The following is a 16,337-nucleotide window of genomic DNA, read 5'->3' on the forward strand; positions in this document are numbered from 1 at the left end:
GGACGAATGGCAAAAAGTAAATAATGAAATAATTCAGACTGATTGCAGCACAAACACAACAAACGATTGTTACATCGGCTTTCATCAGTGCGCCAAGTCAGTTGTGACCGAACGCTGATTTCAGAGTAAAGTGATTAAAACGAGGCTTTACTTTGTACCGTATTTAATTGATGGCCAATTACTGCAAGTTGTTTAATGCAAACAGACTGTGTGTGTGTGTGTGTGAATGTATGTATGCTTACCTTGCCAATAACCGGGATGTCCACAGATCCCCAGGTATCTGCCCCCCAGTGTACCATCCCTGATGCAAAGTCTGCCGTCACTATTCCTAAGACTGGCACACAAACACAGAGACGGACACAATAAAAAAGGATTAACATATGTTGCTATTAGATGCGCAAGCAAACACCAAACCACAATTTTATAAAAGTGATTCAAAAACCTCATGTGGACAGGAACAGAGATCTGGGAGTGTACCGGCTGGTTTAGGAAAATGATTCCCAACGTCTATTAAGTGAGTGGTAGTTTCAAAGTGAGGCTTTATGCAAGCTTCTGCGCAATGGCGGCGCTTCTTTCTCACCGATGCCGAGGACGATCTTGTAGATGTGGACGGTGGAGAAGTGCAGGAGGAGGAAGGAGAAGTTGATGATGAAAAGGAAGAGGCACAGAATCACACACACCCACTCCTGGAGCCGCTTGCCTGGGAAGGAACACAAACAACAAGGAGAGCGCGTGTCATTTATCCTAAGATCATCAAAACACACATCAGAATGTTGGGTAAGAGCACTGGTTATCATGAAGGAGTAGAAGAAGAAGAAGTAGAGGGAGTTCGGCTCTGATGCTCTGTATCAATGACCTGGGTGAGGTCCCTGCAACCACTATGAGAACAACTCGATCCTTGCTGAGGGTCAAATGACCATTCACTCACAATGACTGTGTGTGTGTGTGTGTGTGTGTGTGTGTGTGTGTGTGTGTGTCCAGGGTGTGTGTGTGTCCAGGGTGTTAATATGTAATCAGTGAGATGAAGACAAGTGTAGTCCAGGGTGCAGGGTCGTGACCTCTCATATGTGAAACACCAACGCTGATGCAGCACAGAATCTCACACACACACACACACAGGCAGTTTCAGGTGGGAGGTAGGCATCTGCAGGGATGAGACCAAACTCATAGGTCAGCAGTATTAACTACAGGACAGAGGGAGAGGGACTAACTTAAACTACTCATACTCAAACTCACAGATCAGCAGTATTAAGAGAGAGAGAGGGACAGGAGGGTCAAAGTGAAAACCCTTCGGCCGCACAGCCCTGAAGATTAGAGATACTGCATTATTGAACACACACGCACACGGCTCATCTATATCCTATCTAATATGGCACACACCAGATCGGACTGCACCGATTTCTATTACTTTCATGATGTCTTCAGTGAGCTTACATTTCTTTAAGTCGTTTCCTTTCTTTCCCCTGACTTGTCTGACCTGTCAGCCCGAGCAGGAGATCTGATTATATAATATTTCACCGGCTTACAGAAATAAACTACACAGAGGCACCGATATAAACCACCACTGATCTGTTTTTAAGTCTTTTGTTCTTTGTCTCTCACCCCCTCCTTCTCTCTGTCACTCCTCTCCTAATCCTTCTTTCTTTTACAGTCTAATGTGCCTTTAAAACTTTAATGTGTTCAGATCCTAATGTATCACACAGCATTAGCAGCCTATAAGATATTCATGACAGTTTTTTTAATAAAGCACACAGGCGTGTGAGTGTGCGTGCCTATAGACCTGAGTGACTATGAATATGCTATCAGCCTCTCATATGGTATGGACTGAAGTGGTCATGGGAGATTTAAAATATGTGATTATGGATATTTTACGAATCATCAAATGTGACCCTTCACCTTCTAAAAATAGACGGTCTCAAAGTTGTGGAGAGACAGATGGCTAATTCAAGTGCAGACAGAAGTTTGCCTTCTTGAATGACTTTGACTTTGCAACTCAAGGATATTTATGAAAACTGTTGTTTCCACTTCTGATTGTAATAAGCAAGATAACAGCGAATCTGGCTCTGTTCACACAATTGTAAATTCAAACATCATGAATTTACATGGTACAGTCCGTTTGTTCAGCGCATACAAAAATCAAATTGCAAAAACAAATCATTGTGATTATTCAGGGTTGTCTGAGGGACTATTTCAGGTGCAGTGTTTCTTGGTGTGTCTGCTGGTTGCTGGAAGGCACCTATTTAACATAAAGATTAAACAACTGAGATATAATATGTTGAACAAGGAGAACCAGGCTGTTTCTTCTCTTTATGCTAAGCTATGCTAACAAGCAGCTGGTAGTAGCTTCCATATACACGAGGCTGGTATATATTACTCAAAAGGCATATTTCCCGAAGCTGCTGCTTTAACAAGTTTGTTTCCCCCTATTATATGATCAACTTTCCTCCAGTGATTCCAAAGCCTCGCTTCCACCGAGCAGTCCGGTTCAGTTCCTTGGACTTTGGAACATTTATTTTTGTGTTTCAGTTATCAAAAGTTGTGGATGCTACCAAAAGAACTTTTCCATACCATCCTGTTTTGTCGTCACTGTTCTATCTAGGTACCTGGCAACCCAACCCTAACCAGACTAAAAAGTGCTGTTAAAACACTGCAGGGCTTACCCTAACCTCAAAAACTAGCAGGTTAAGTAGGATTCAAAGGGTACAGAAGTGCTTTAGTGGAAACGCAGCGTAACTAACAAAAGTAAATATGGCTGAAAATTAAGCAAAAAATCCAAACTTACAACATGTGAATGACAGAAACGACGTTGGTTCAAACAAGATGAGGGGAGACAAAAAAATGTTTCGTCCAAACAGTTGCTTTGAAAGGGCTCAGAGTATACCAGTCTGTTTGCAACATAAGAGACGCGACAGACATTTACTACTACTACAGCTTTACATTAAAAGCATTGAACTGGTGAAATGTGAGTTGCCTTTTGTTTTGAAGTGAGCTGTGTTCAGTGAGTTTAGCACTTACCACTGTGTCCATCAAAAATGCGTCTACAGAGTTGGATTAGTTTGAAACATGACAGGGAGTAGTTTAATAGTCTGTGAGAGTAACGGAACCAGTGAGAGCAGTTAGGAGCTGCAGGCGATAGGCTGCACACCTCCAACTTCTCAGTGAGGTAACCAACTCCTTTTCCTTCAGCAACATTATCAGGTTCTGTATTAGCATTTAGGTTTGAATCATTTGGCAATTTTGCCAAATAGGCAACAAATCCTCTGCCATTGTCCTGTCAGTCAACTCTCCTTACTCTCACTACGTCCTGCTACTCTGCTACTTGTAATTGTAACATCCATCATCCAATTAAGTATTGATTAAAAAAACAAAAAAGTGGTAGGGGCGCTGGACAAATAATGTAATCGGTGTATGCCTGAACACCATGTACCGCAAGGAACACAGATCACTGTTCTGCTATAGAGAACTGGCAACCATGTCACAGCACATTGCATTCTGTGGAGTGGTCTCCGTATCCCTACGCACTAGCTCAACTGGGCCTCGCACTGTATTTCGTCGCTCTCGGATCACCTGTTTGGGTCAGAGTTTCAGCGGTAGGGATACAGAGGTTCTACAGTTGAGAAAATGTAGTGCCAAAAGAAAGGGCGGTCTGACGGCGATGTAAAGCGGTCTGTATTTTCTCTATACAACGTACACTCGAACTGATATAGATTTTTTTAGGTGAGCCTTGTTTATGGTGGTTAAAATTCACTTTGCATCTGGAGTGCTTTGCATCACTGCAGTACAAAGCTGAGCGTCTGGGCTGGAGCGGCTCTCTGCTTCACCAAACTGAGGCTGCGCTGAGCGGTGATTACGGTAGGGAACAGACCGACTATAGATATGTACTTTATATGACCCCGATCGTTGATAATGCCGCAAGCGCTCACTATTGTTTTCTATTTGAATAAGATATAACCACTGCAGCCTCTGCCTCCACTGTTACTACAACTACTATTACCACTTCCACAATGCATTTGTTGCTCACTGCCACTCGTGCCATGATCCCGCTCTCTATAGAACGTGGTTTATCTTTTATAGAAGCGCTATGAGGTCAAATCCTTATACATTAATGATACATTTATTAATTGTTCATAACCATGATTCACTTTCCCGGGCTAATTAACAGGCCTGCATTCTACATTCACTGCTCCTCTGCATCATTGTGACATATATTGGGGTGAAATCAAAAATCATTTAGAGGACACATGACAATCGGACAACTGCAGGATTAAAAGGGAATCTAAATGTAAAGGGATTCCTTCTCTGCATCTGTGGCACAGATTGCTGAATACAACAGCAGCAGAGTAGTTGGCAGCTACTAGAAAATGACCGACCAATATACAGGTTGACTGATACTATCGGCTGATATCTGCCTATCACATGTAAATCCGTATCCGTACTCACGTTTCCTGATGTGTGCTGATATGAAATTATAAATAATAAGTTTTTGGGAAATGAAGTTCAGTCATTGCACTGATGTCATTTTAGACAATGAGGTTATTGTTAAACTTTAAAATGTCCTGCGTCCATCACATATTGTTGTCACAAGTGTGTGATTATCTCATTTTGGGGGATCATTGGAAAAAAAATGTGTATATTGGCTGATGTATCAATATTGGAATGTTTTGCTTTCTGTCATTGGTATTAGCATCAGCCCCCACAATTAAGTCTCTAGTCAGGCTCTATTAACGGGGCTATGTGGAACTTCTGTGTTGCGCCTGATGCCGTCCGTTAGCAGACTGTGTTGCTCTCTGTTAGCAAAGTGGAAGGAGCTCAATGATGAGGCACTCGAGAACACATGAAGTCACATCCTTTGGACTGTCGCGGAAAATCCAATCCTCCTTCGTGTGAACAGCCATTTACAGTAAGTCTAAAGTCTAGCAGCATTAAACAGCCTAGACAAATGGTCCACAGGCTTCTATAGGCAACCAAGAGAGACGGGGAAGATGTCATTTTTCACATCACGTTACAATCCTCTCACATATGGCCGATAAAAAAGTGATTGATACATGTAAGAGCACTGCAAGGAGGGGGAATGGAGTGACGGTTGACCTCAGTGTACTACAAATGGTTCTTCTGGGATTTCCTTGTCACTCATTGGCCAGTAAACTATTTCCTACTTTTTCTCATTCACATGCTCCACAAAAAATAAAACACAGCTCCACCCTGCCGAAACTTTACGAGTCAATTCTTCCATTGAAACACAAGTTTCTCCTGACCAGCTTTACTCTGTGTGAGCGCTCCACAGGCAGCGTTGGCCTAAAGGTGGCAGTCAGCGGTGAGGTGTACACGCTGCTGCATCAAACATAGTCCTCTTGACTTAGGATGTGTCTTGTGCGTGTAGCACAGGTCCGATGAAATAACTCCATGTTTTTACATCGTATAGCCCAGGTGATGTGTTTGAGTCCACCCGGCCTCAGTCCATACTGAGGTTAAGTAGAGCGCAGTTAGCTCTGTTGTCTCTGAGCTTCATGTGACACCGTTTTCTCCACTCTGCCCCAAGGTGTACACACACACACACACACACCTCAAGGGATCGGTACACCAAAATTCACACTCTCCAACTCACCCACACCCTGAACACAAACACACATCAACACACATGTGAGCGCTCGCACACGGAGAACGATGCTCCGACTGATGGGTCTCCTAACACATTCTCACATTGCTCTCTAATACGCACACATCCTCTGACACATACACAGATTCAGACACTCCATCTCCGTCACGTACACGCACACACACACACACACACTCGCGCGCACGCGGTGCAGGGCCGTGGAGCAGTGGGGCGGCTGTCAGGTGATGTGCGTCAGTCCTTGGATCCTCCGGCTCCCTGGTGAGGGGGAAGGAAACTAGGACAGGCCTCCGCAGAGCGCACACACACACACTCTCTCTCTCTCTCCCTCTCTCACATGCACACACACACATAAGCCCTTGTCCCTCAGGCCATGGCATTGCTAGATATCACACACAGCTACAGACAGACACACAAAAACAGCCTCTGAAAGCATGTATGTAATGGACGGACATATGTTAGCATGTTTTCTCACCCAACACAAACCTCTCCTCCTACACACACACCTGAGCTGCCTTCACTTGGCATACGAACCCCCAAAATTAAAGACGATCACTTAGACAGCATCAACACAAACACGCCGGGGCACACGCACACACACACACACACCGACACACACTCTTAGGGCCAGAGCAGCACACTCATTAATATCGTTCTGACAACAACTGGCTCCCTGGCAACCTCGCTTCCATCGCTCACCCAGCAGCAACCCCCGCCTGTGAGCGTGCACGCGGGTGTGCACGGGGATTTAACCTGGGCGGAGCCGGGGGAGGGGAACGAGGGGTGCTAATAGGCTGAAATTAATCAACGCCGGCTGATTCGCTGTCTGGGGAATGAGTGGCGGGCAGCAAGCAGGCAGGCAACACATCCTGAATACTAATGGCCTAATGGAGAGGGGAGGCAGAGAGAAGACCCCTCTACCTCTCTGCTGTTTGTCAGGTAATGAGGAAATAGTGGGAGGGACTGAAGCATGTTGAAATACACACAGTGTCATGTCATACAGACAGTTTTTGGCTACACTAGCAAGCAAACAAAAGATTAAAATCCAGATTCCAACGCAAGCAAATGGACAAAAATGGGCAAAATCATCACATATCAGCACTGTGGTCTCTTCTGAGAAGATCCACAGCCACGTTTTGACACATTAATCAACCACTGTGAGACAGCGATGGTGACACCTCTCACCACAAACCTCACTCTTTAACAGTCCGTGCTGCTGTGGACAGAACCTGCAGCGGTACAATAACACAGAGAAGAAAGAGTCGTCCTGTGATGACAGGGTCAGGACTTCAGCACGCCAAGCCGGCTACATTTGAAACCACATCTGTTCCTTCCTCCCTGTTCTCGGCCTTTCATCCGCAACAAACTAGCGCAAGAACAGATTTAAGTGTTTTCTCACATTTCAGGGTGCTTGAAGTGTTTGAAAACAGGATCTGGATCTATGGAGGATGTTGTCAACAGCGTTTTTTTTACTGTAGATTGGAGCTCATTAAGTTCACAGGGAAGGCAGAAGAGGCAACAGAGGCTCTGATGCTTTGTGTAAGCCGCACAGCAGATGGCCAATCAGGAGCTCGTTTGACAAAGAGCCATTGATTTGCTATTTTTTTGATTGGTCCACGATCAGAGAGGGTATGCGGTGGTGAGTGGAACAAAAGTTGAGAACAGATCAACACAGATTTCTTTTTGTGGATAGTTTGAATTAGTGTTGAGTGTTTTGAGTTTCAGTACCGTCTAACTTAGTTTCACTGTCTCATAAAGTTACTGGATATCATCGTCGGTGATTACAGGCAACAAGAAGATGGCAGATATTAAAGTAGACCCTATCACATCTAAAATGTAGGATTAGGCACGGTAAATAGGATGCTCATGTATTTGTAATTAATCCACATTAACTAGGTGGTGGGCATGTTCATGATTCAGGTAGTTCTAGCTTTTACATGCTTTTTTTTTTGTATTATAAAGTGTTTTGTCTTGACTTTACTGTTTTCATGCTGCAATTCTTTGAATCCAAGACAAATCTCTCATCCGAGCGACAATAAAAGTAACTTTGACCTTAATTTTTAAAGGCCCTGCTAAGACACTACAGCAAGGCTTCTTACTTTGAGCGATGGGATCCAACATGAACTCAATTTAAACTTAAACTGAAGTTGCGTTTTGTGTGTTTTCTTCTCATTGCTTTTAAGTGGGTGGGGCTAAGCGCGGACACAGTGATGTCACCCAGATACACCAATCAGATGTTTTTTGATCAAACCGCATCCGCACAGTCCTGATGAGGTCAGATTACCAGAGTGTTATTAGATGTTAAACTTTTTTAATACAAATTACATTTTAGCCTGTTTAAATATGCTGCCAACTCATCCATATCAATTGAATTACGACAATCTGTGTAGTGGGAGTGAAGTAAATTCAGACAGCAAATGTACAGCACCGCCACAGTTGTAGGCAGTTTGATCACAGACAAACTGATTCCTAAATCAAAGATACGCAAACCCCAAACTCTACTCTCAACTAAGTCATGATGGATTTATAATAAACTATAATTACCTGCAGACCTGCCTTTCAGTATTTACTTGGAAAATGTTGATTGCTTCCATCAAAGTAATTGATGCCGTGAATGCCTGTGCTTTATCTTGTTTGTCTCGAGCACTGCACCTCTGAGCACATACATCTTAATACAGCAAACTGGGAGTACAGCATCTGTTGAAAACAGTCCATTATTAGTCTGCATTATTATGAACTGTAATGTTTTGGTAGCAGTCATTATAATTGTCAGGTATATTTGCTTAAACTATAAAAGTTATATCCCTTATGCTCAAAAGTGCAACGAATTAAAAGCAAATCAAAGCAAATTCATAATCTAAAACTTGTCTGTCAATTTTCTGTTCTGTTCTTCATTTGAAAAAGTATTAAATAATAAAGTTTGGCTTAATGAGTGTTCATGCATTACTGCTGGGATCTCTGTTTCTGAGCTATAAGATGTCATTAGAGCATTCTTTATATTGACGCTGCATCTTAATGTGCTGACAACAGGCTCAACTTCAGCTCTCGTGAACCATGCACGCCTGAGTATCATTAGGAGTCACACAAACCACATCACCTCATTACAACCTGTATGGACACACTGACTTGTGGGAGAAATGGAAATGCTGCAGAATGAAGTGCGAAACACAGTACGGTCAGTAACAATGCAGGAAAACTTGTAGAATTAGACTTTTGTCCGTAAGGCCGGTTCCTATGCACACATTAAGAACTGATGCAAAATTAAGTGGTCCTTGAACTGAAGACTAAAACTGTGGCTGTAATCCCTCAGGAGACATTGCTGCTATACAGTGCACTGTTCACAGTTTATGGTACTTTTCACCTGCCCAGTTGGACAACTGAAGTCAACAGAAGTCTACTTATTTTTATTCGACTGTATACAACGTTAATTTTTTTATTTATAAGCGCTTATCATTGAACAACAGAGACAAAAAAAGAATTATCATGGCCAGGCTTGTCCACCTTGCTCTCAGACTTGCGCTATACTGCGCACTTCAGGGTAATTGAAATGTTTGCCTGTGTTGCGGCTCATCGACATCTTACCAACCTCCATTTCATCAGAAAAGTCTGATGATTGGCACTGTGCATGTGCAATTCTCAACTAAGTCTTGGGCAAAATTAGGATTTGATGTTACGATCATCCTGGCCAAAGTTATTGCAATGCACGATACTACCCCGATTATCACCGTACAATGCTTGAAACACTTAAAATGGCTGGAATCACTTCACATCTTTCAAGAAAGAGATATTTTGATTGGCAGTGTTCTGTAGTCGGGTACCTCGTCTCCCTGTCATTCTTTATGTGGGAATCCATTTCCACATATCGTTTTTGTGGAGGTTCTGGAGAAACTGTGCCTTCAGCCAATGGGATGCAATCAGTACTCTAAAATGGCTGGAATGATGCAGGCACACGTTTGTGACACAATCCGGAAATCATCACAGGACTGTATGTTAGCAGGATCTACAGCTTTTTTTAAGACACTGATGATCATCCCGATAAAAGACATTAAATAGTCTAACTCATCCTGAATGCTTTTAATGTGATCTAGTATAAACCCCCCACGGACATGAGAAGGAAGCGAGATATCTCACTCCTTAGCTACTTCCATCATCCACCTCTAGAAGAAAAGCTGATGTGTTTCATTCTTTATTACCACCTGCCCAATCAGGCAAGTGAGCTGCGCGACAAACTATCCTGACGTGGACTTTTGCTTGCCCGCAGATAATCGGGCAATCCTTATTGTTGAGCCCCGCTATGTGATGTATGATTTGCATAATCGTCTGTGTGTGCGGATGTCCTTAATGAAGCAAACCCCGATGCATGCAGAAGCACGGATACTGGGGTAAACTGACTGAACCCAAAAAGATATTGCGTACAATATGCAGAGTTCATACGGTAGTACATGACCTGTAGACTGTATCTCCTCTACCAAGCACATATTCAAACGTCAGAGTGGGGGAAAAACGTTCTTTTTGATTCTGTTGCGGCCAGAAGTGTGAACCCACACGGCGAGGGACAAAACTAAAGGCGAGAGCACAAAGACACGAAACACCGAGTGAGCCGGCCGCACTCGCGCGCTGAAGCACCACCTACAGAGCCTCTGACAAAAGGGAGCTCGCGCACACCGAGCAGCAAAGCCTGACAGCTGCTCAAAGGCCGAGGCAGATCTGCTAACACACCTCCAGCCTCCGCAACTTTTTTTTGTGCTTTGGCTTTTTTTCCCCGTTGTATCTCCGAAATAAACTGCATTTACAAACACTTATTCGCACTGATGTACGTACTGCGAACATATTAGGCACTAAATCACAGAGGGTGATACTGTATGTACGAGCAGAGCTACTCTTTTTATTCTCTCTCTCTCTCTCTCTCTCTCTGTGTGTCCCCTGGTTTACTCTCAGTAGACTGTCTTCAGATGGGACTTGGGGAGACTGAGAGGGAGAGAGATGTGGGTGGTAAAAGTGGGTCACATGCTCAGAGAGAAAGAGAATGAAAGAGGGGGAGACGGGGAGAGAGACGAGGGAGAGTGAGGCGCTCAGAGAGAATTACAGTAACAGGGTGGGATGGGGTGAGGGAGAGGGGGAGAGAGACACAAAGAGGGTGAGGGAGAGAGACGGGGGGGGGGGGGGGAGGAGGGGAGGTCGAATTCCCTTGTAGAGAAGGAGTGGATCAGTCACAGGCCTCGTTCCTTTCATCTGATCTCAGCGGACCACAGAACCTGGGACACACACACACACACACACACAATAGTGGTACACAACACAGGGACGCAGGCGAACACACACACACTCACCCACACACTCGCTGGCACACACATACACACAAAACCAACATCGACACAAAGTACACATACCACAGATGAAGAAACGACACACACGCACACACACACACACACACACACACACACACACACAAGCACAAACACAATATGTATGTCTTTATGTGATGTGGAGACTCACACTCACACACACTCACACACGCACACACGCCTGCCAGACAAACTTAATAAATCCATTACCCTGTAGATTCAACAGCAACAAAGAGAGGAATGTGGCAAATGAGATTCAATAACTGCATACCGACACAATGGCACAAACACACACACACACACACACACACACAAACACACACAAACAGATGCATATATCTAGGCACAATAACACACACACACACACACATTTGAACCCACATGAGAGCCAGTGTAAGTAGGCCCTGCTCCAGCCTCACTCCCCTGTGGAGACAAAAAAAGGATGGACAGATCCCATCATGTGTGTGTTCCTTTGTGCGCGAGTGTGTGTGCTGTATGCCATCCTCGTGTCTCCTGGGCTTTCTGCAACCACCATATTCATCTGCGGCCCTCATAAGGATAATTACACACACACACACACACACGCACAGAGCTCATCTCTGAAAATGCACAGTTTTCCCAGCTCCCCTCTCGCGTTGGTCAAGGTCAATAGTAAAATCCTGCCTAGAAGGCTCGCCTGGAGCCATAGACGCACTGTGTAGGTGTGCAGTGTGTATACCACGTGTGTGTGTGTGTGCCTGTGTCTGAATATGTGCGCACATCATTCATGTATGTGTGTGCTGTGCCTTATGTTTGGACACTAATCCATGAGGTCCAACACTAAAAAAATGGTTGTATTACAAATATACATTACACATGTATTCATCTATTTATCTTCCAGTGCTAAATGTGGTCCTCACTACTTACTTATTATTGCAGAAAGTTGATATTCTACAATTATAAAGCACATCCAAACTAATCAATCTGCAAAAGATCCATTTCAATAAATATTTGATGGCGACGAGCTGACCAATTAACAAGATTAGCTTTAAGTAACTGGATGATATAAAAGGACGATGGCGATGCAGGGGTTCGAAGGCAGTTCTAAATCAATCTGTCAGTGTTTAACTGTGGGTAAAGACAGGAGGAGGAAGAAGACGACATCAGAGTAACTCTAGCCGAAATAAGGGATCAGCCTGCGGGTCTGAGGGACAGCTGCAGGGGAGAAGACAGACAGGGATAATGAAGACATGTGGACAAGCTGCAAGAGAGAGAGCGTGAGGGGAAGTGAGACGACGACGGAGAGCTTACATGTCTCAGGTGTGTGTGTTTGTGTGTGGCACAACGAGGCAACCTGTGTGTGTGTGTGTGTGTGAGGGACGGCTCGGTTTTCCACCATTTACAAAGCTCCTGGTCGAGCCCTGTGAATGTGACTGTGGCAGACGTCCTGCCGCTTTGGAACAGTAATTCGAAATTGAAAACAGAAAGGCGAGGACGAAGTCAACTACATAAGTAAATGAACAAATGGTGTTTTCATGTTGTTGACACGAGACATCTTGTTTGCAAGTGGCCGTGGTTTAAGCAGGACAATGTCCACCATGTTCTACCTCTCATGACTGTAGGGTTGTAGAATTGAAGAAATGTTAAACGCTGAGGTTGCCAACGTGGTTTGACACAACTCAAATGAGAGCCATTACAGAAACAGCATCCAGGATAAGCCACATCAGCACCAGCAACCTTTAGGACCTTTGTTGGAATGGAGATGTTTTTCTATTTTCTTTGCAATCATACAAATCACCACGCAATTTTAAAGAAAAGCTGATCAATCCTCTGCGGATGGGTCACACTCAATGATCGTTAAATAGGAATAGTTTAATAGTTCATGTGACTACACTTTTTTCTGCTTATTTATATGGGCGCCTGGAAACCACACTACCAGGCATCGCGTTATTACAGGCCTGGGTAGAATCCCGTTATCATCACCAGGCTTCGGCAAAACATGCGTTCCCACATGAGGTCAGTTTACGGCCGTGCTGCTATGTGTTACAGTCAAAACTAGCAGCAGATATTTGAACAATCCAACAATCACTGAATAGCTTCTTGGACAGAAACAATCTTTTTCTCCAGTGTTCTTCTGCAGGAACATAAATCCGGCAAGAAGTCAAGCACAAAGCAACTCTGCGACAGGTTTAACATATTAACATTGTAAGTGATTTCATTGATGCTACTGAGCAAAACAATGTGACACACTATGTGAGAGGAAGGAAAGGAAACATTTTCTAAGGCGGATATTTGGACAAACTGATTGAAGGTGTTGGTATGTGGCCTGAACAAACATCTCTCAGACACCTGACAAGTGTTACCACTTGTCATTTAAACATTTGCACATAATGGGGTTCCATTTAATGATAACAGACTGCTAAATGAAAGTCCTAAAAATACATATTCTTCCTGAAACTGAGACAAACACACGGCTATTTTTGTTCTTTTTGGTTAATTCCAATTATTTCACACTGGAAACTGGAAATATGAGAGTGTGAGAAAGAGAGACACACACACACATACACAGTCTACGGTATACAGTAACAGATCCTGCTGACTCTGCAGTAGTACTTTCAGGTCCACACTGGTCTTACGCACACACTGAGGTCACAGGAACACACAGAGGTCAAACCCAAGTACAGCCCATGTGACTCTGAGGGCCTAACACACATCCTCTCATGGATTCTGACCTCTGACCTTCATCACCCCGAGGTCAGAAGTTCAAGTTGATGCCGTGTGTGTGTGTGCGTGTGTGTGTGTGTACGAGACCGAGTGTGTTCCTGTGTGTGTGTGTGTGTGTGTGTGTGTGTGTGTGTGTGTGAGAGTGTGTGTGTGTGTGTGTGTGTGTGTCAACTGTCACATGTGAGAAGTTCGTGTTATCACAGCAGCATGACTTCAACAGACAAATTCAGGTCAGTCAGATTTGAGGGTTGAATGGTGTCACAGCGGTACACAGACGTCTCAGTGAGGGGAGAGATTCATCTCTGCACATCAACTCGCTCCTGCAGTCTGATGTATATCATATAAGAATACAGTTTAGGAGCAATTTGACTGAAAAGTCTTTGCCTTTAGGATATGATATATATCCTAATATTTCCGAGACAGCACAGTGCATGATGCTACCTTTATCCACATGTTTAAATTGGACCTACCTCAGTGACCTCTCCCTGCCTCTGTTGTTATGGTAACAGGGCCATGGCCAATGGGAAAATAGTCATTACTCTGGTAGAAGAAAAATCAATACATTTCAGCCAAATTCAGCTGAAAATGCCTGACATATGTATTACGGTATGGATTTTGGAAAATAACTTCAGTAACCTGTTGATCTAGCTCAGTGGTTCCCAACCTTTTTTCCTTGAAGCCCCCCTTGCCCTGTGTCCAAGACAAGCCAGGCACCCCCAACCCGCATACACTAAAAGAATAAAGTGGTTAATTACAAACTTTTATTTGCAAAAATAAACAACAGCTATATTCTCCTAGTTTCACAATGTATAAAGATACATTTCTTCCTTTTTGTGTCATCAGGTGTATCACACACAAACACACACACACACACACGACCAAAATAGGCCTACCAGAGAGCAGAATAGGCCTACCTCATAGGGGTGTTGGTAATAAATAGATTAATGAATTTAAATTTGGACCAAGAAATATGTTTCAATTTGGATTATAGAGAGTTTTGATTGGGTGTGTTACTGGGATTTTATGCAGTCCAGGGTATAATTGGCCATTTTGACTATTTTTGATTTTACCATTGTATTTCACCTTAAAAACCATTTACCTTGCCTTGTTTGGTGTCATTATTTTCAGCACAACTTTACATGTGTGACTGTACAGTTATTTTCTAATTTTGACACACATCTCTCAACTCTCTCACCGTCACTGTCGGTCCCTCCACAACTTCCTGAAAATGCCTTCTTGTTCAGTCCAGCAATCAAAGTGAGAAAATGACATGACAAAAAAGGTTTACCACCTTGCCAAAGAGAGGCAGCTGCAGGTGTACTTTTGGACCTCGGTGCTTCCCAGAGATCCAGTGTCGCCTGTGTGACATCAGTCTGTTGTCAGTTGGCAGCTCTGCCGCGCCTCCATAACAACACAACATGAAAGTGATTTGCACCTTTTTTTTAAAGTTGCATCGTCCGCAGTTATCAGTCTTTTCTTTTCGTTTGTTCGGCCATGACCGTAAATAGTAACATTAACGGTTTACTTCCAGGACTAGCAGAGACCAGGACAAACAAACTGTTATGGAACTACCTACTCTCTCTGGCTGACCAACCACTGCGGGGTGACGTGTCACTAACTGTGAGCAGCATGGGAAATTTTCCAGGAAAGTGGCCACCGACTGCCAGTGTGCATCTTTGGTATTACAGCAATGGCAGGGGCTTTCATCAGTGGACCAATCATCAGTCAGTACGTTTACATGCACAGCCTAGTTGGATTACAGCCATAGTTCGACTATGCTACTAAACCAGACAACTGCAATTATCCGAGTATACATGCCGGTGAGAAAATCGGATTACTGGGCCGAAGCATGTCATACCCCGGTACGCTAGCTGGCGCTGTACCCATTTCAACTAGTGGTAACAGAAACACCTCCGGCTGACCTCTTTACATCACCAGCCACAACAAACTGCCTCGGCATTCAAGAAAGATGGCGTACAAAGAGCGAGTCGAAGCTTCATCTTTGTACATTTTGTATATGGCGTACATGATAATTACACAAACTAGGGGCACAATGTCGCTCTTTCTTGCAGTGATTTCGGAGGAAAGACGCCGCCGCCGCTGTCCGTCTACTTCCAGCTCACGGCCCCGGGGGAAAAATCTCGCACCTGCGCAGAACGCAAAATCCGATCCGATCCGCTGGAACGTATAAATGCAGGAGTAATGCGACTATCAATCGAATAATCTGGGTGCTTTAATTCGACTATGAGAAATCCAATCCGGTCCGATTTTAGTCAGACTAAGGTGTATACATGCATCTTAAAAATCCCATCATAGTCGGACTAACACAGTAATTCAGTTTTCTTGAGTGTCATGTAAACGCACTGAGTGTGTTACCTCATTCTGCATTAGATAGCGACTTAACAGATAGACATGTTATATACATGAAAATCTTTGAGATCATTACTTTAAGCCCCCGTGATTGGGTAACCACAAAATAAGAATGTGCATTGTTGCCAGGGTGTGCCACATCTGGTCGCCTTCAATGAAAGACGTTATATTATTATGCGAACGGCCAACAGAGAGCTTCCAGAGACGCTCCTGTGCTGCAGACGTCTTTATGTGTGTTTAATGGGAGCAGGTCGACATGTGAGCAGTCAGACTGAGACGAGCTGAACTACGGCGAAGATCAGTAT

General features: G+C 43.9%; 1 protein-coding gene across 1 annotated transcript in view; it reads right to left on the reverse strand.

Annotated features, from left to right (window-relative positions):
- LOC115587024 (transmembrane protein 189) overlaps positions 1–16,337 on the reverse strand; it is a 51,805-nt gene that overhangs the window by 26,386 nt on the left and 9,082 nt on the right. The window contains exons 2-3 of the mRNA XM_030426573.1: positions 581–700; positions 243–334 (exon numbers count right to left, since the gene is read on the reverse strand). Of these exons, the coding sequence (XP_030282433.1) occupies positions 243–334; positions 581–700 (212 nt within the window). The remainder of the gene's footprint in view (positions 1–242; positions 335–580; positions 701–16,337) is intronic.

This window comes from Sparus aurata, chromosome 8, assembly GCF_900880675.1.
Source record: "Sparus aurata chromosome 8, fSpaAur1.1, whole genome shotgun sequence".
NCBI lineage: Eukaryota > Metazoa > Chordata > Actinopteri > Spariformes > Sparidae > Sparus > Sparus aurata.